The sequence below is a fragment of the Diplotaxodon limnothrissa genome, linkage group LG6 (assembly GCF_057381915.1).
Source record: "Diplotaxodon limnothrissa isolate DT_005_m linkage group LG6, D_limnothrissa_male_GT1.1, whole genome shotgun sequence".
Taxonomy (NCBI): Eukaryota; Metazoa; Chordata; class Actinopteri; order Cichliformes; family Cichlidae; genus Diplotaxodon; species Diplotaxodon limnothrissa.
The window spans coordinates 28,755,907-28,776,273 of NC_140601.1; the positions used below are offsets into that span (position 1 = coordinate 28,755,907).

At 37.8% G+C, this 20,367-nt stretch overlaps 2 protein-coding genes across 2 annotated transcripts in view; one reads left to right on the top strand and one right to left on the bottom strand.

Moving 5' to 3' along the window:
- Positions 1 to 597: 597 nt before the first annotated feature.
- Positions 598 to 4,546, bottom strand: LOC146630784 (TBC1 domain family member 24-like). The gene is made up of 11 exons (XM_085356095.1): positions 4,344 to 4,546; positions 3,964 to 4,178; positions 3,579 to 3,840; positions 3,363 to 3,479; positions 2,706 to 3,122; positions 2,316 to 2,555; positions 2,017 to 2,172; positions 1,553 to 1,616; positions 1,302 to 1,400; positions 881 to 1,169; positions 598 to 773 (listed from the first exon to the last, which is right to left on the bottom strand). The coding sequence occupies exons 1-11, from the start codon at positions 4,544 to 4,546 to the stop codon at positions 598 to 600; spliced, it is 2,238 nt and encodes a 745-aa protein (XP_085212221.1).
- Positions 4,547 to 6,984: 2,438 nt separating this feature from the next.
- stx8 (syntaxin 8) overlaps positions 6,985 to 20,367 on the top strand; it is a 47,464-nt gene continuing 34,081 nt past the window's right edge. Inside the window, exons 1-6 of the mRNA XM_085356096.1 lie at positions 6,985 to 7,080; positions 8,360 to 8,459; positions 8,556 to 8,650; positions 8,850 to 8,960; positions 12,285 to 12,418; positions 13,313 to 13,405. Of these exons, the coding sequence (XP_085212222.1) occupies positions 7,064 to 7,080; positions 8,360 to 8,459; positions 8,556 to 8,650; positions 8,850 to 8,960; positions 12,285 to 12,418; positions 13,313 to 13,405 (550 nt within the window). The 5' untranslated portion in view covers positions 6,985 to 7,063. The remainder of the gene's footprint in view (positions 7,081 to 8,359; positions 8,460 to 8,555; positions 8,651 to 8,849; positions 8,961 to 12,284; positions 12,419 to 13,312; positions 13,406 to 20,367) is intronic.

Genomic DNA, 20,367 nt, shown 5'->3' on the forward strand with positions numbered 1-20,367 from the left:
TAAAACACTTATCTGAATAAATTACTTAACTGAGAGGAATAGCAAATAAAGGATTTTAAAAGGGATGTTTTGTACAACTGTACATCAAATCTAAATAAACTGCACAATCAAAATATACAATTTAACAGTGGACATAGATCTTATAAAATACTGCAGGTTAGTGTTTTCCCAATTAAAACCAGATGCAGTTGCAATTTTAACAGCGTGTTTACAAATATTATCCTTTAGTGAATGTAGTGCTTTAGTTATTACAGAGTATTATAAAACTAGTTATCCTCGATTCATCACAGAAAAGTGAGTATATGCACCAAAACGAGCGTCATTGTGTTCCTTCGGAGCTGCCCTGAGATTACAAGCTTTGTTTTCCTGGATTGTAACGTTCACTAAGACATTGTATGTGACCCAGATCTGTACAAATAAACTTTGATTAACAAAATAAATCTCACCTAACTATACAAAAAAAATTACACAATTTAGCATTTCACAGGACAAGTGTGAAATGTCTGTAAGCTGCATATCAATCAAAATCACCCAAATTCTTTGAAGGAAAAACTCTTTCAGTCTTTACCAAAAATAGTCAGTGCTGTTTTCTCTAACTCACTTAGAAGGAAAACAATGAGAAATGGAAATGGAGTTCTGGATGCCCCACACTTCCAGGGACTGGATCTTGAAGTCTCTCTTGCAGAGTGCAATGCTCTTAAAAGTTTCACACGGCTCTGTGTAACCCCCTTGTAGGTCTCTTTGCAGGCAGAGAGCATGACCTCCATCACCACCTGAAAGAAGACACATAGATATGAGCAGAGTACTCGCAGCTTCCCTGTCACACAATATATTAAAGGTTCCTTCAAAGGCCAATCTATTGTATGTTTCACTAACACACCAATAATAAGCCGATTGTCATCGCCTGCTATGACCTTGGAGGCCTCTTGCTCCTTAGGCCTCTTTGGCTGTTTAGAAGACATGGATTCCTCCACTGGTGCAGTGACCATCAGATAGCTGGGATTTTGCAGTGTCTCAGCAGGACAGGTCAGAGTTGTGCTGGAGGGGATGTTGCCATTAGTTGACGCCTGAGGGGAAGCACTAATACTGCCTCGAAGTTTCTCAGGAGACGCTCTTGGGCTCATAATATTGACCATAGATCTCTGGTAGAGCTCCATGTTGGGACGGAGCTGAAACAGTAATCACAAATCTTGTTTGACGCCTTGCAGTGTCAAAGGCATTGCTCTATATTAACATAAAGAAACCCATACATGGTCAATCTAAATCTAAGGTAAGTTGAATTCAACAAGAAGAAAGCTCACCGTGAAAACTAAACACTCCCCAGTTCCAAAGTATACAAGTTCCTCTGAGTCTTGTTTTCTTCTTTCTGCTACATCAGTTGACAAGAAGGCACCAAATACCTAAGATAAGAGAAATTACATCATGTCAATGGCATACAAAACTTACTGCGTCGGCTAAATCTCACCATTATAGAAGCATAAGGATCAATTCTGAGGCTCATTTAAGATGTTAAATAAAATGTATCCTAATATTGATTATTTTATAGTTTTACCTCTTCATCCACAGATTTAATAATCATGACAGATGGTTCATGTCCCTCCACATGTGAATAGAATCTGTATGAAATAAAAATATACAAAACACCTTTTGTTTTTATAAATGCACAACAACATTATATACATGCCAAACTGGCATACAATTGCCCCTCAAGAGCAAAGACCTATTTTATTTAAATTTCATGTTAAATCAGAGAGAAGTTTTAGCACTGTTTAAACGCAGGGGAAAAAAAACAGTATTTGTCTCTAAATGTTGATAGTAAAAACACACCTGCTGACGGTTACAAAAGAAAATAGTTTTTCACTGCAGGGACGCGAAGTTCAACAGATATTAATTTGATACAAAGTAAACACTATTAAAGCTATTGCAATATGATATAAATACTCCTCTACATGATTCACGCCTCTTTTTTTAGGTAGTTGCCGAGTGGGACTGAAGCGCAGAACAAAGGTTACTTACGAAGCAAGAGTCCTTTCATGCTCAGCTGTGCTGAACAACCTGAAGGGACTGAAGAGGGCAAAGCGCTCAGGTATCCAGGCCCAGATGACTCTCATCTCCGTCCCTGTTACAACACTGGAACGAAAGTTGTTGAAATCCACTGTCTCTACTGGTAGCCTTTTGGAAACATATGTGAAAACAGGGTTCATATTAGTTGGAATGGAATATTCAATACTACTAAGTTTGTGTATATTAATCCTTTATTACATACAAATATACCATTCGTCATCTGATTCATGACAATGTCAGTATTAACCCACCTTTTCTGGTCTATGCTGACACCTTTTAGTATGAGTGACTCTTTATTGGCAGTGAACAGTAGGTTAAGGTCTCTCCTTGTGGGTACTGAAATCTTGAAGGCTCTTTCTAGGAGCTTCTCAGCCGTGCAGTGGCGAGCTACATTTTGCACAAATCTTTTCATGTCTGTTCTGAAGTCTTCCACATCTGCCACTCGAGATGACACTGATACTTTATAGAGGTCAAGCAAAGCCAGAGCAACCCTACAAAGAATAATTATGAAACACATTTATTGAATTGTTTTGTCTGTATGTTTGGTTTTTTTCTCAGAGTAACTGATATGGCAGAAGAAATGACATATTTAGGACTAAGTTTTTTTGTTTATTTGTTGAAATGCGGCAGCAGTAACAAACCTGTAGAGGACCTTGTAGCCCTCCAGTAGGTAGACGTCTAGAACTCTAATGGCATATGTGAACGGAAGGTCAGCAAATATCCACATGATCCAGTCAGAGTAAAACTCAAACAGGTTCTGGTGGGAGCTGGCTATCAGCTTGCGAATGCCTCTGCAGCATTTGTTGGCAAGGTCTCCAAAGGTCATACAGGACGCACGGTAGGTGAGGAAAGTCTGGTCAATGTAGCGCTTGTTGGGATCATTGTAGCAGATAAGTCGGGACACACTGTAGAAACATTCAGCTTCATCCTCGCTGAAGTGGAGGATGAGGGAGACCAGGGCGGGTAGAATGGGGCAGAAGTTCATGTCTATGAAGTATTTTCCGAGGCAAAGAAGAACTTTTTTTGCAGAATTCAGGCCTGCTTTGTTGAGACAGTATCTGGAAAAGAACAGAGGAAGCAATGACCGATTTGGTCACATTTACTGCAGTGCAGAAGTATAATAATACTAGAATGTAAACTTTTTCTGTTATATATGTATATATATATGTTGCTAGTCTTGTGGATGCTTTTAATAAACGTAGCCAAAATTAGCAAAATCAATGCCAATTAGACAAAAAGCTCATCATTAAGACAGTTTGTCAGCTATGAAGTGTGATTGCAGTATCACAAAATATTACCTTGGTATTTCTCCATCTTCCATATACTTCGGCACTGGGTGGCTACTATGTTTTTGTTCTCCAAATAGCTTCTTAGTCAGTTCATAGTAGACATCTCTGTCTGGAGTGACAGCCCTTCTGCAGATATATAAAATCAATACACAGTCAAAAATTTGGTTCAAGCAGATTTCAGTAAAAATGCTCACAGTGGTTCCATTACTTGCCACAAACACATACATAGAATTGATGCTGTGGATGATGTGATAATAAGCTTTGGCCCTTAGTGTGTGTGGCATGGCCCAAAATCCTTCCCGAGCCATAGTTTTAAGCTGCTGGTGCTCACTCCGTAGGATTTGTTGATATTTCTTTGCAGCTTCAGGATCAATTTTCTCCCAGTCCACAAACTGCCCATACTTCATCCCAGAGCTGGAACAAATCTCCCAGTTGTCTGCTTCAGAGATGGTCATCATGGAAACTTGCTTGAGATGGCATTTACTGCCTGAGCCAAAACATACACATGTAACTTTATTATTATTATTATTATTATTATTATTGTAGATTTTCATTTTATTTATTTTGCTTTTAAAATCCATATCCAACTTTAAAAACATTATTTCACTACCACAAGTTTCTCTAGAGGGTGATTGCTTGTTTGGTTTATGCTTTGACTTCGTAGAGGTGAACTCAACAACCGACACATCCCCGTCTCTTTCCTCCTTTTTGGTTGCTTGATACTTTGGCAGTGAGCTTTGCATCTGTTTTGACGTAGGGGAGGTTGTAAAGTGTCTTATGTCATCTTCTGAGCATAACTCCGATGTCTCATAACTGTAAAAAGACCTTTTAAAGACATTCAATTCAATATTAATTATGTAGTTCAGTAATTCAAGTCAGAAGAGAAAAAACCCCCCACAAATCTGGTTAATTAGAAGTATTTGGTTATCTGGCCAGTAACCTAATTTTGATAATATAAGAGTAAAAGCATAGTTAATTATGAATACACACCTAGATCGAGGTCTTAAACAGGTTTCTTCTTTCTGTGTGTCCACACCATAAGGCTTTTTCCCCTCTGCATTGTAATAGGAGTGAGACCTTTGTCTGGTTCTGCTACTAGCCATAGATTCCAGATTGTGGTCAGAGAATGCGTCTGGGAATAAATTCATGTTTCCACAATTGAAGAATTCTGGTGTCCGTGAAACATGAATCATCTCAATTCCTATTATTCCTTGAAAAATAGGTTAGAAGGTAATGTTTCTCCTGTTGCTAGCTGCACAATCTGAGGATCCGGGCTTTATATAGGCCTGTGGGCTTTGGTCATGTGAGCTCTACATGGTTTGTTGTTGGTGAATTCAGGCACTGAAAGTGAAAAGTTCCATTGTTTTACCGGTTATATCTTTGGCACTGTGTCTTTCTGAGAAGCAATCAGTGTCTGGAACCCAAGTGCCCCCATGATCAGAATCATAAAACAAGACCTTACATTTCCAGATCACATAGCTGACCCCCCCACACACACACACACACACACACACAAACAAAAAAACAAATCTGTTTTAAAAATGTGCAACTATCAGGATTTCACAATAAATTTAATTAAATTGCTTACGAGACCAAAATGTATTTGAACACTGAACATCACATTCCTTGAAAGTCTTTGAAATGGTTTGCTCTTGTCAACATGTTCAGAAATAAGAGAGCAATTATGTCCTAGACATGGCTTTTTCTTTGAAATTACTTCACATACTTCAAGCATTGAAATGCCAGTAGAATCTATTCCAAGAAATCTTCCAAAGACTATTATTGAACACAACATATTTTCATCTAAACACAACCATTGTTTGGGTATAAAACATAAAACCTCTACAAGTACTTACTCTATGTGTCGGCACATAATGGAATGGACTTGAAAAACAAACTCTGAAACTTTCCTTGCCAAAAAACATGCATGATGTTTTTTCTCAGATTATCAGATGTGAAAAAAACAACATCTTTTAAATAAGCATAGATTTAACACCTGTGTCGTATGAGAAATGAACAGAGCAGAAATACATTTGTCCTTCAAACTGAATAATCTTGCCATATTGTGACATAGACTGTGTAAATTAGCAGGTGGTGTTTCTTCCTTTGTTGTGCCTTGCTGCTGTTTACAAAAGTGACGAGTCACTTAGAAGATTACATGCATGGTGCCACTCTTACACTCCAATCAAAAGTGCATTTCTCTTCTTAAGGCTGACATATTTCCTACATCTCTGTACAGAAGAAGAAAATTACTGCAGGGTAAAAATAACAAACTAAGCATGAACACGTATCACTTTGGTGTTTGATGTTGACTATCATTACAATATTGTTGATGTTTTATAAATTTTGTGGTAACAGTTGTAGATTTTTTTTACTTGGATGTTTATGTAAGTTGCTTTTGCAGGTCTGTTTTAAGTATTTAGGAGAAAGATTTTTAGCTACTATTTCTGTAAGCCTTTAAAAGCGATTCAAAGTTGTGTTTAAATGATTACTGCTGTCATTTGTTTTCATCTTTGAGAGTCACTCATAATAATGTGTCTGTACAAGTTTTATGAAAGATTTATAGACTTGTGAAATGAAATGCTGTTCTTTCAAAAGTTTACTATTAGACTATTCTGGCTTTAACTTGCATAAAAAAACTCATTTTAAGCAGCCTTCACTTGTTTTCTGTAAAACCAAGACCATGGGGGTGGTTTCTGCTGGAAGAGTGGAAAATTTTGACAGTGGAATGGTTAATGACAATCAAAAATGTCCATGTCTAAAAGGAACTTTGTGGCCTTTGGCTTCAAGAGGAAAGGTATCCTTCAAATCTTTTTATATTGCTGCTGTATCAAGATCTTCCCATTTCTTGGTGTTTGAATGTATGAAAAGCAAAATAAAAATAAATAAATTAAAAACATCCCCCCCCCCCCCCCCCCCCTGCTATATGCAGCTTCTTTGGAGTGTTTTTTGGAGGATTATTGGGAATTTATAGGTAAGAATAAGAATCTCGCTCTCCTTATTGTAATAAAACAGTTGGATCTGGTCTGATAGATTATAAACAAAAACATTTATCCTTGGTTGTTCTAATGAATAAAAGAACTACTACATTTATGATAAGTTGGATAAGACATTGTTGTCAAGGAAGCTATGATTAACTGAGAACTCTGCTAGAACAAAAGTGAATCAATCAGCATTTGCAAGGAAAAAACAGAGATTGAACAGGGAAACACTGGAAAGAGGAATAGGCACTTAGTCAAAGGAGAGAGAGGCTGATGATAAACATAATGTTGTTTTGACTAGGCTGAGGCAGCTCAATCTAAAAGTCATAGGCACACATCCAGATTTTTTTTAAATTTGGAAAATTGAAATCACATCTTATAATTATATTAAATTATATTTTACTGTAGGTCATCCATGTCTAAGGCTTTCCCATGAGTCTTTATTTCTGCTTGAAGTGTTTTTTTTTTTTCGTTTGAAATTCCCAAATAGTTAGTCGAGCAGCCCTGAAATTTCTACACTTTAACTGACCTGTGAGTCAAAAATTAACAGCAAATCCTAACCCATAGAGGGCAGCATTATGCTATTACAATGCGCACTCTGTAGAAGTCCTGGGAAATATGTCCCTGTCGCCTACCGTAGTGACGTTTCGTCAAAACAAGAAGCAGGCTGCTGGTGATTACAGCCGGATAGTTAGTTCAAACTTGGGTTAATAGCTGACTTTTATCATAATGTCTCAGGACGCCTGGTAAGTCATTGTCTTGAATGCAAAAGTAAAATGACTCAGACGTATTTTTAAGGACAACAAATATTATTTCTACGCATTGTAACTACTTTGAATATAGCTAGCGAAAGTGGTAGCTACGAAGATTAGCCAAATAAAATAACATGTATTTTTGTTTCGTGATTAAAAAGTAATCGCTTCGTGTGTCGGGAAGTAGCTTGGTGGTTTTAGATTCGGATTAGAAAACAATTTGTTGTTGTTGTCGTCGTCGTCAGGTCTACTTATAACAGCAAATCAAATAGCGTTAGAGAATGGGGGAAAAGGAATGCTAAAAATGTCACATGATAAAACCAAAGCTTGTGCTGCGTTTCTGACGCTTTATAAGCTACAGTAATATTAAATAATAATATTTAATAACAATGATTCTGATAGCCATTTAGCTCATGCTTTTCGATTAAGGCAATACGTCATCCAAAGTCTTCACTTGATCCATTGTTCAATAGGTTAATTTTTAGTTTGCACAGTTTTATGCTTTAATCATTATTTTCATGATTAAAATATACATTTTAAGTTTAGAAATATTTTATTTATTTATTTTTCATTTGCTACATCCTACACACAAAAAAAGGTTCAAACAAGAAGTTGCCCGAAACTAAAATACAGTGCATCTGTTTAGTGATCTGAAACCTGAGTGTGACAAATATGCAAAAAAATTAATAAAAATAAAAATCAGGAAAGGGGGCAAACACTTTTTCATCAAAGACATTCTGACTTTCACAACAGTATTGATATTAAGGAAGCATAATCAAGATATATAAAGAAAATTCCACATCCTCTTGTGTCAGTTCAAAAGTAGAGGTATTTATCATTGATGGAAAGGCCCCCGTCTCCTGAGTATCTGTTATATATGCATATGCAGTTCTTCCATTTGTGTAACAGGTAACATCTTCTTAGCCCAGTGTGTGGGGGAAAAAATTCTGTGCAATATTGACGCAGGGACCCAAAAAGATTTGCGAATGACTTCTCAGCCAAGCAACATTTGTTACACTGTGAGGATGTTGATCGAAAGTTTAAATTCAGTTTGGTTTTGGAGTAATACAACCATTACACAAAGCATCATGTTTTTTATCTTTTATATTAAACACACAAAGTTTACTTGTAATGAAAAGTACTATAAAAAATAAATATATGAAATCCATGATTATATTAAAATGCTTAGTTTTAATCTTAGTTTTGCTACTTCATCTTTGGCTACTTGATGATGTTGCAGTTCAAGTTTTTAATTCTCGTTTTTCATTTGCAGGTTACAAAATTACGATGCCACTTGCCGCTTGGCACAGGAAATAGCTGAAAACATCCATGAACGGAACAGACAACAGAGAACGGGGGGGAACCCTGCAAAGGTAGCCTCTTACCTCATAATTACAATAGTATTGCCTTCACATTCCTATTGTCTTGTTGATTGTTCTTAGTAGTGAGCTTATCTTCTGTCTTTTCAGATAAACATGACGCTACGGGCTTCACTTCAGAAGCTGAAACAAAATATCGCTCAGCTCAAGGAGGGTTTGTTGCGGGCATCCTCGTCTCGCCGCATGTATCCTTCAGTTTGGAACTGTGAAGAGCCTGCTTTGCTTACATTGGCAGAGGTGTTCCAATAGGGGGCATTAGAGTGCTTAGAAAATGACCTCAATAATGCAACACGCTTAAGTTTTAGAAACATAACTTGTCCCTGCTCATCAAAAGTGGTTAAAGCATTGCAAATTTTTTGTGTGACCTTATCATGACCTCATCAGAATGCAGTCTGAAGCTGACAGGAGGCAGAATCTCATTGATGACCTGCTAACCAGAGAGAAGCAGCTAAATGCAACTTTCAAGGGCGATATTACAGAGTCTGAACCCTCCAGGTAACATTAGGCATGTTAAGTTATTATAAACGGGATAAAGGGTTAAGAAAGTGAATAGTGCAAAAATCACTAATCACATATTGTCCCGCTTTCAAAGATCTCATTTTATCTTAACATATTTTGATCACAGTAGTGCTTGACGTAGTACTTTATTTACTTCTCCGCCCACTTTGGAATATTTGTTCACCGAAAATTTCTGTCACTTCTCGGTCAGTGTCAGAGGAAGCAAACCAAGCATCACTGATTGATGAACATCCTGCTCAGATCACGCTGCCTTTCATTTTGTAACTTGTCCTCTTTGAGAGTTTTTTTAGTACAATTTCCACCTCTGGTTGCCCAATTACAAATAATGAATCCTCATTCTCTTGTCTGTGTTCTTGACCTGAGAGGTCATAGGCTCTGGTCTCTGCTTTGATGATATGCCACCGGTCACTAACTTTCAGCGAGTCTTTGTACATCCTGTATGACCTCCCCTGGTGCTGTCACTCGGAGGAAAGTCTGTGTGCCTACCATTTTGACAGGGTGCTTAAGTTCATAGCTAATTCTTTTTCGTTAATGGATTTGCTTGCTTTGCACTGTTGATTACACATTTGGCACGCACTCACGCGCAAATGATGGAAACAGAAAGAGCAAGTTTATTACTAGCAATTGACATAGTGTACTCTATACTGTATACTTACACAGCGTATTCTGCTAGTTACGGAAAGAGCTTGATACCACCACTGTATATAAAAGATATACATGGATGTCATGGATTCCATATTATAAATCCTCAATGATATTTTGGCCATTGCTATTTAGCAAGCTACATCTGTATGGCGCCATTGCACAAAGCTGTCACATATACCTGTCAGATACTTCTGTGAGGTTCTGCCTTTAGGAGTCTCCACAGAGATCATGTGCCTCCATCTCACACTTTCATTCTTTCAGTCTCACCAACTGTTTGCATGTCCTCCTTCAGCATCTGTGAATCTCCTCTTAGGCCTTCCTCTCTTACCCCTGCCTGGCAGCTCCATCTTCAACATCCTTTGTCCAGTATATCCAATATCACTTTTCTGCACATGTCCAAACCATTCTCTTACCTTCGTCCTCTTGCTTTCCTTCTCTCTCACTGTCTCCTAATATGCCCCTCCCCTTACTCTTCCTAGGAAATGCGCTAATAATATACAAAGATTACATTGAAAATGATTTGTACCAGGCTTTAAGTATATATTTCATTGCTGAAGTCGGGCCCCCTAACATGGGAGTCTCAGGGGATTGCCTCATTCTGTGAGACTGCCTCGTCTTGTGGTTTTAAGGAACCACTGTTTTACACCATTGTAGGTTGACAGTGCTGTGAGGCAGACATGATAACTAGCAAATCTTTAGGTAGAGTCATTATTTTGTGTAAGATTTTAACTGGTGTGGGCCAGGTGATATTTACTTTAACAGGAAGAGATGAGGTTATGTTGTTAACTTTCCCTGGCTTCTCGTGGCTGTTTTTTAGTTGCATCCCTGGTACAGCACGCTTTATTGTGGTGGTATTTAATTTTATTTATTTTTTTGACAAGTAGCTAAAATACCAAAATACGAGAACAAAGTTTCTCAGTTTCATCAGCTCAATAGACTTTAGAGAACCTGTGTGCTGATGCCTTGATGGGACTGCCTTTCTCTGATATCTTTCACAAGCTTTGGTTTTGTGATTGATCTGCTTAGTGGTGCTTTGCACTGGCTTTCATCTTTTTACAGACCACACACCCAATTACATAAAAGGCTCTGAAAATAAAAAAAAACTCCAATAAGATTTGCTAGTAAATTAGCTCGGCAAACTGTAATTATGTGGTCATATGGCTTTTGGTTTGCTCAATGAGACCTAAATTTAATGGTGATATGTGGTGGGTAATTTGGATTTGTGGGTAGGATCCATTCCCACTGTGTGGTCTCTGAGGACGGAATGTGGGAAGGAGTAGATTTGGACATGCCTGGATAATCTAAGCTGATTTTTTTTAAAACTCTTTTTTTGTGAGAACTTTGGATAGAAAAAAAGTAGAACAACATTGCCAAAGGGACACTTTAATCCATCCCCAAAACAATATATTCCAAGCATCTCCATTTCAGACTAAGAAGGCGGCTATTTTGAAGCCTGCGTTAACCCTGCTGGCCCATGGATCCATCTTCCCACTGTTATGCCTGAACCTTTCCATTGTATTTTATTGCAGTGGAAATAGTTGGAAGTAGTTAAATCTCACCTGTCTAAGTCACTCAGTCCTTAATGGGATGTTCGGGCTTCTGCAGTGGCAGTCTGTGTTTTGTGGGTACCAAGAGATCCACTTGACTGATTCTGGCGCTCCCTGCTGACTTGTTAATTGGATTTTCACACAAAACACTTGCATGGAGGAAGTGGAAGCCTGGCACATAGTCTCAGAGTAATCAAACCTGTTGGAGAGATTAGACTAAATGCCTTGTCTCACCCTCTTTTCAGATTGTATCAGCCTCCGCCTGCCTGCATTGTGAATAGCCTTAATAGCACTTTAGTGGCTACTTCAGAGGTGACTTGAAGCAGTCAGCAGACTGTGAATGGGGGTATGATAAAAGTAGTGTTCTGTGTTAGTTGTGCAAAAAAAGCAAGCTGTTTTCATCTGGGTTTGAAAGGTTGATAAAACAGCAAATACTTAAAATTAAGTACAGTCAAATTATCAGTTTCTGTCTTGATTTCTGGTAAAGCTGTATGTGGTTCAGGTCCTTTATGTTGGGTTTGACCAACAGACAGCGCTGAAGAGACGCAATTAAAACCAGCCTCACTCACAGACCCTGAACCCATCACAGCATGACAGTCAAAACTGGTGGGGGTCAGAAACACAGCTTTAAGCTATTAGGAGGAGAATAGGTTTCAAACCACACAGGGTTGTTTAGCGCAGCACATTATAGTGTAAAGAGCTTTCTTGTATGTCACATTGTCAGAGCAAAACCTCTGCAGTCCATAGTTCTGTGACAGATTAACATGCACTGTTTACATACTGCAAGAGCCGAGGCATTTTCAATCATTAAAAGACAAGCAAATAACCAGTGTTTTTCTGTGATCTGTGGGGGTGTCATAGATCCTAGAAAAAGCATAGAATTGATTGATTTTTTTCTGGTATAGGTAATTGCTGTAATAGTACAGATGTGCATTTTACTTTCATAGTTTAACTGCTGCTTGTGCTTTGTTTGGAAAGTATCAGTAATTTAATTTCCAAAGCAAATTTTTAGTTTTCATTATGGACCTATTTTTTTTTTACTATTTATGTTTGTTTTATTTCGGAAGAATGCTGGGAAACTAAGAATTGTTATGATTATATGTCACAGGTCCACATTGATGGCCGGAGGAGCAGGAGCCAGTGGAGGCACTTCAGCCAACCCTTGGCTGATCAACGAATCGGATGAGACCAAGGGGCTGACCTTTGGAGAGATTAAACAGCAGCAACAACGAGTCATTGAGGGTAACTACATGACTGTTCAAGAACAATTAAAATTATAGTAAATTTCATATGTGTATATATATATATATATATATATATATATATATATATATATATATATATATATAAATATAAGTACAGTACACGTGTAGCATTTATACAGTATCCTGTATTATTTGCCTTAGTAAACATAAGAAGATAACAATAAAGTGTTGGTGGAAGCAGCAAAATAAATAGATAACGAGTAAGTCCCAGGCACTACCATATGTGTATTAAACCTGTGCTGACCGAACAAAGTATATAACTGCATCATCATAATTCACACCATGAAGGAATATCGTAAACTCACCACCGTTTTTTTTCCCCCTGTCTCTTGGCTCTGACATGACTTGAACACCCAGACATTAGTTCACCTGATTCCATATGACACTTCATTGCAATGTCTCCATTACGGCTCTGGTTATTGTCATTTTGGGATCAGAGATTCCTGTTAAGACAATGAAACCAAACCATATGGAGGTTTTGTGTCCCACGTGGGATTTCTGGTGGAGTTGGGTAATGGCAAGCCCATGAACTTGTGGTTAAAAAACATTCCTGTGGTAAAGAGTGTGTCAAACTTAGAAACCTGCAGAGGCCAAATCTCTTCTCTTCTCTTCTCTTCTCTTCTCTTCTCTTCTCTTCTCTTCTCTTCTCTTCTCTTCTCCGAGCAGCCTGTCATTCCAGTTTCACAAATATTTACGACATATATATGTCACCACTACTACATTTGTCTTTTTTGTGTATCATTCATCACATTCATTTCATTTTGCCTTGTTTTGCAGTCATGGTAAATTACAATACATAAAATCAGTTGATTCATTTTTCGTCTCATGGTCAAGCTTGTAACAGTCTTTGTTTTCTTTCCTCTCATCTCAGCTCAGGATGCAGGCTTGGATGCACTAGCAGCTGTCATCAGCCGACAGAAGATAATGGGCCAGGAGATTGGCAATGAACTGGATGAACAGAATGGTAAGGTTTTATGTGTGTGTGTGTGTGTGTGTCTGTACATATTCATTAAATTCCAGACACATTACACAACACAGTGTGAAAGCAGTCAGCCATACCTCTCTTCTGCAGTGGAACTACTTGCCTCATGGACATTAATATTCTCCCACACCACCACATAACTAACAGTGCCCAGCACACACCTACTATTATCAGAGCACCTGGCATCACATTTAGGTCTGCCCCAATGTCCTTTGTCATACATCTGCCTGTGCTAAGGCAGCTTAAATAAATGAAAAAAACAGATCTGCTCACTCAGAACTAATGGTTCTTTTGAGTTATTCCTGGCAAAATATCACTCCTCAATCCATAAATAGCTTCCATCACAGGCAGATGTGCTGTACAGAATTGAGCGCATTGCTCCAGACTTTTTCTTTTTTTTTTCACTTAGATGGGTGGTACTTGAGACGCAAGATTTAAAGATGAACATCTGTCAACTGGTAAACAATTACTTTAATGCATTGCTCCCTAAACACTAGAGTGGATAATAGGCAACCTCCTGAGGGTATTGCCGTACCAAGAGGAAGTACATCCATATCTTATCACTTTTTGTAAAAAGAAAATGTAACCGTGAGTGCTATCTCTTAATGTTTGCACTGACAGAAAGCACAGATGCATTAATCTGTCAGTTCCTCTAGTGAAAATCAGGGGGGGAAAGTGAGAGTCAATAAAAGAGGAAAGTAGATATTTTAACACACAGCAATAATAAGGGAGTGGTGAGGCTGAATGACGTTATGCCTAGGATTCTGTCACAGACACTTGAGTATAAGTGGGTAAACTTCAAACTGAAGGTTTCTCTCTCCGTGGTTAGCCAGCTTATCTTAAAAACACGTAACATCAAAGTAGCAGCAATTAGCAGTGACTGTAAACATTGGTGTTGTGTATTTGCAGAGATCCATAGGTGATAAAGCCTAAATCTTATATTGTTGTTGACATTATAAAACAAATTTTCGTAGTGTGATGCCAAGTTAAAGTAAAAAGAATGATTTTTTTTTTTTTTTTTCGTTGACTGTCTGATTAACCTTATAGGACCTGCTCGTCTGGTGGTTTTGTTTTTTTCTTCCTTTTCCTAGTACAGTTATGGTTCTGCTTTGATGACCAGCTTCCAGTTGGGAGTAGGAGGCGTTGTACTATCCTGTAATATCCTGTCTGAGCAGTTGTGCCCAAACAAGTCTAGAGGTTGTATAACCGAATGATCTCGGTATGAAAACGTCCAACATTTCCTTCTGCTGTGAGGAAATGACAGGTGTTTAACTGATGATGGTTGACAATGATCAGTGAAGGGAATAGAAAGAAAGGAAATGTGAATGACTTTTGTCTGCTTTCCTGTTGTCACACTGAATCAGAGACAGAGTATTGCTCCAATTATCCAACTAGTGTGTTTATTGTGCCTTGAAAAGTTTTTTTTTCCCCAGCTTGTTGCAAAGTTTTGTTATTAAATATGAACCTGATTGGACAATGGGGGAGTTGAAACTTAAAATTTATTTTTCTTGTTTTATTTTAGCACTGGAAACAAAAACTTGTTTTTAGGCCTCACGTGAATCTTGAAAATAGATTTGCTGGTAGTTGAATTCTTCATTGCTGTAAAGGCCTAAAAATGTGACACCTGTGGGTAATGGACCCCATGTGTTGTAACCTGAACCAAATCTGAAGTAAAAATGTAAAAACCTTCACTTGTTACTACTTTTTTTCTCCTCTCAAGACTGCTAATCAATATATTAGGTAGTAATCTCACTGTATGTGTTGGTTATGGAAGCAGTTTGTGGTGCGTGAAGGAAACTGGCATCTGGGGACATGCGGGATGCTGTTAAAGTGTATAAACATCATCTGATGGAGCGGTCTGAGCTTCTTACAGTTTTCTTGTTCTCAGTCCACATTTTACAGCCAGGACTAAAGTTCTTTTAACTCGTTTACACCAGGTTATGATTTACAGCGCCTGCTCTTCCACTATTTCTTTTTTTTTTTATTTTAACCTTCCTATGTTGCTTCCCATGATTGTTCTTTTTCTGCCCTTTCAGTTGCATCTCACTCACTGTTGACAGCAGACTGTTATTTCATAACCTTTTAAAAATGTTTCCCCTTACTCTCTTCCATTTTGTTGTCTTTTTTGTTCGTCACTTGTCAGTAATATCTGTACCCCTTAGACTGGGGGGGTGAAAACGATGAAAAGATGAAAAGGATGAATATGTTATATATTTTTATTTCGTTTTTTAATTGCAAAAACACTTTAAATTTACTTAGTGACAATGTCTCTAGAACTGATTTAGGAAAATGATACAACGGTGACTAAAACTGAAACTACTCTATCCTAGCAACACAACTGTAGATCTTTTGAGTACTTGCATTAAATGTAGCTGTATTCCTAACTTAGATATATTATAATTTCTCCTGCTTAGATACAAACTGTATTTGTATATAAGCATAAAAACTTTAATTATTTGATGCTCTTTGCCATCAAAAATGAAAAATACAGAAATTATTTCCTCTGTACAAAGGATGATTTCTCAAGGCAGTTTTCTTACTTGCATTTAACATAAAAATTGACAACATAAAAAGTCAGAAGAATGTTTTCTGAGAGGTAGAGGAAATGGATTTAAGTTTTAAAGTAGGAGAATGTCAAGACTTCTACTTGATCTTGACAGTTGGCGTGTAACCTCGGCGTCCGGCTGTCTTTCCGTCTTGTGGGGTTCCTCTTCCCCCTGATCACTGTACTGTAGCAGTGTTTCCCTATAAATAGATTAAGCTCTTTGTAGTTTGGCTCGTCAAGTCTAGCTCATGACCAAAGTGCAGTGGAGGTTGCAGTCATTTCCTTTTGGGGAAACGATTCCGGGTGAGGTCAGCAATGAAGTTGACCCTTTTCAGAGGTTTTAAGATGAACCCAAAGCCCTCAACCCTTCAGTTTGACTGAATCAAAAAGAACTGAAATGTAGAAATGAGCAAGCAGACCATTTATCTCACTTTGCGTTGAGCAAAAGACTAAAATGAGCAAACTGCACATTTTCTAACTTTTCTTTCCAATTGCAGTAAAATACGAAATTCAATCCTTGTTGTTTATGTGGTACAATTAGTTAAATGACATGTCATCATCAGTTTTTTTCTTTTAATGTTTCTTATGTAATGTTGCCAAAGATTATTATGTTCTCATTTCCACAATAAATGTTGCCGAAAATAGTCCGACACCAACTAAAACAGCTCGCGTCAGCTGTAGTTTTCCTCACTACCAAGAAAGATCAACATTAATTTTGCTTTATTGGTGTTGATATTTCTCATATTGCGGCCTGGAGCGGTGACATCAGTCCATGTCAATGTCTTTTACTCATGAGTGACAGACAGTGGCAAGCTCACTAAATTAGCTTTTTTTTGAAAAGGGTGGCCAAAGTTTGAGGCTGTCTCGTTTGTTAGATTTTAAATTGCACATTTGAATTGGATTTGACTGGTAGTGAAATACTGCAGAAGTGAAATATGCCATGTATGGTAAAGGGATGTTCTTTCAAATCTTATATGTAATTAAAAACCAGGAAATGTAAACGCAGAGAGTGAAAGTTTTCTGCTTAGTTTTGGTCAGGAATTTTGTATTTAGCTTATGTTATTCAAATAAATGACTCATTTGATTTTTGCTGTGAGATTGTCAAACATACCAACACTGGCACTGAAACCTGCCATAAGTGTTGCCATAATATGGAATAGGTCTACTATCAGTCTGCGATCGGCAAGTTACATTTACTACTTTTTACATTTACCAACTACTATTGGTTCTTTTTGATATCATTATTGATATTTAATGGCCGCTGCAATGGGTCAGTTTGTGTAACCTTTTGATGCATGTCGCCACCCAGACTGAAGTGTGCTAATTGCCAAGTGTCCACTAATCTTTTAGCTGTTTTTTTTAAAACAGATCACAGTAGACGTAATTTTGAGCTGATTATTAAATCACTGATTTGATTCTGCTCTAGCAGAGCGTTTAAAGGGCCAATATGTGGAGGAATAATGACTTCAAATAAACAGTAGATGGAGAGGAGAGAGGCACTCACTGCTGCACAGTGACATCAGCAGCTACCCCAGAGAACGCAGACCTCTTGGTTGCTCCTACTTTTAGAAACAGCTCAGTGAGCAAATAAACTATACTAATGATGGCACTGGCAGAAAGTCTGTGTGGTTAGAGCTGTTGATTGATTTATTGTTTGTTTGATTCACTTGGTTTGAAAACGAGGCTGGTACTAGTGAGTAGTGTTTTCCAGACGAAATGGAAACGCGTAGAGTTAGCGATGTCCAGAAAAGTGTTGTCATCAAAGGAATGTCAAGCTTGCAATGAGCCGAAAAAGAGCATCATCTTATGTGACCACCAGATTGGCTGACTGGTGTGTGACTGTGAATTATTGAGAGCTACAGAGGATGAAGGGAAAATGTTCCACACTCTCATAATTTCATTTCTCATAAGAAAATGACAACTTTAAGGACATCGTGAAGGGCTTTAAAGTGGTTTTTTAAACTTAATAGACGTACGTCTGATGGGAAAACAAAAGCCAGCCAAATGAAGATGCTCTGTCCAGCCTGACTTTTGGGGCTATCAGAAATATGCCATAATCAATCACGAGTCCCTGTGTTCTTATTTCTCTATTTATCCATGTTGGTATCCATCTTTGTCTAAGGCCTTTTTGGTGTCTTATTGATAAAGTTGCGAAGGAGAGGGGGGCTGACAGTGGCATGAGGGTCACCAATAGTGAATGATGAATAATCTAGTTTGGAACAGTAAAGAAATTAACATTTTGAGACACTAATGGAAAAACGTCTAAAGACATTCCATCAATCATGCTTTCTTTGTCCCCCCTCAGTGGATTAAGACCCTTTCTCTTATTTAGAAAAGCTTTCTTGACTGTTTTTGTGATTACACTGGCTTTTTTGTGTAGAATTTCTCGATGTTCCAGGAGTTCCGCCATAAACAGTGATTGATCTCAATGTGATAGTCATTGGTAGTCCTGTTCACTCTGTGGTGGGTTGCATGAAAAAATCCATACATTAAAAGGTTGAATGTTTCCTTATGTGCTTTTCTGACACGGTGGCTCAGTGCCAGTAGGTTACTTTCTATCACACATACTTGTTCTTTGAAGTAATCCCTAACTGCAAAGTTTTCATATCTTTTACTGTTTATTAACATTGATTTCTTTTTGACCGGCTTGTTGCATGAATAAAGCATTTAAAAAATTTTAAGTACAGCAAAATATTGATGCTGGAAATTAACAAGATTTCCATGGCAATCAAGGGTATGAAAAACGTAGGTGTTTATAAGGAGATTTGACTCTCCAAAACAACCAAAAAAAGGAATAGAATAAAATAATTTCCCACATCCTAACGTGTAGGTTTTCACCCGTCTTTTTTTTCCCCAATGTGTTTTTTGCATTACAAGCAGCAGTCTTTGTTCACCATCTTGACTTTGATTTATCTCGATCCATCTGGAGCAAATGTGTGCTGGTGATAGATGTTTGCAAGAAAGGCCCCACATTAAAAAGCCAGTGGCAGGATTGCTCGTACTCCAGAAAGAAAAATGGTTTGTCAAAGTGGTAAAAGAGAGTCATGGTGGAGACACCCGGAAAAACATTTGTGCTTGCTTTAGCCATCTCACCTGCCACTGTTAAGAAGGTTAGCCATTGCTCAGCAAATACTGAAATCACATCAAAAGGTTTCACAGTAAAACAAAATCTTTTGTGAACATACAACTTCTGTACCACATTGTGACAATTTTATGCATTAGTTATTTTTTAAGCGATTTTTCCAGCCATCGAAAACAACAGGAAACACATTTGTATAAGCGTTTTACATATTCTTTATTATTTAACCACCAATAATGTCAAAAGTCCAACATCAATGGAAAAACAAAGTGTGAAATTGAAAGTGGTATTCTCTAGTGGCCAACTTATGACGAAGCCAGTTTTAAAGCAGTTTGTGCCTTTTTTATGCATCATGGTGACTCATTTTTAGTTTCTCTGTATCATAATGTAAGTGATATTGTAGTACATTAAGAACCACCCGAACCACAGGTCTGTGGATCAAATGATCCTGACGTTGCAGGTTTGTGGGTGCTGATGTTTCTTTTGAAAAGAAATCTAAAATAAAATCTTTTTATGGTCTGTTCAGCTCAAGTATTGCCTCTTTGGCATTGTGACTTTGTTAGTTCCTCTAATAAACTGTGTTGAAGTCAGCTGCCTGTGTTTTAGAAACTGCATACAAAATTGGACAAAATCATATTATCAGAATATTCTGTGTGTATAAGAAAGAGTAGAAAAACCTATAGTTATAGTACACCCCTGCTTCTGTCTCACTGAAAATGAATGGCTATGGAAAAATAAGAGTATCTGTATATCTGTAATGGACAGAATCTGCCAGCTGAGATATTAGCATGCGGCTAGTTATTCTTACTTCCAGCTTTGTAGTAACTTTATCATGTTAACTGGGGAGACAGATTGATTCGACTCCTGTGGGGACCTGATTTTGTTCTAGGTTTATTGTTTTGCTTTCTAGCTTTCATGTCCATGCATGTTTAAAAGTGCTTAGATGCACATTTAACAGACATGCTGTGCATGTGGACAGGCACTCAAAGAAGCCCAGTATACAGTATGATGCAGTAGTGAGTTGTGGTCTATCATACTTAGCTCATTTTCAGACCCGGATCCCTTCCAGATGTCTACCAACAGGCCTGTATGGAGACTGGGCGAGGTTCCCTTCCACTCTCTAGCTAGTCCATCAATTCTCACAATATACATAGCCACCATACTGGCACTTGTAAGCTTTTTCACAAACTATTAATTGTGCATATTACCAAAAAAGAGTAGACTAATGAGGAAAATGGGGGGGAAAAATCCAGAAGGTATGATTTCAACAACCTTTCCCACCACTGTCTTATAAGCAGATGAGACATCGTTGGAAACAAA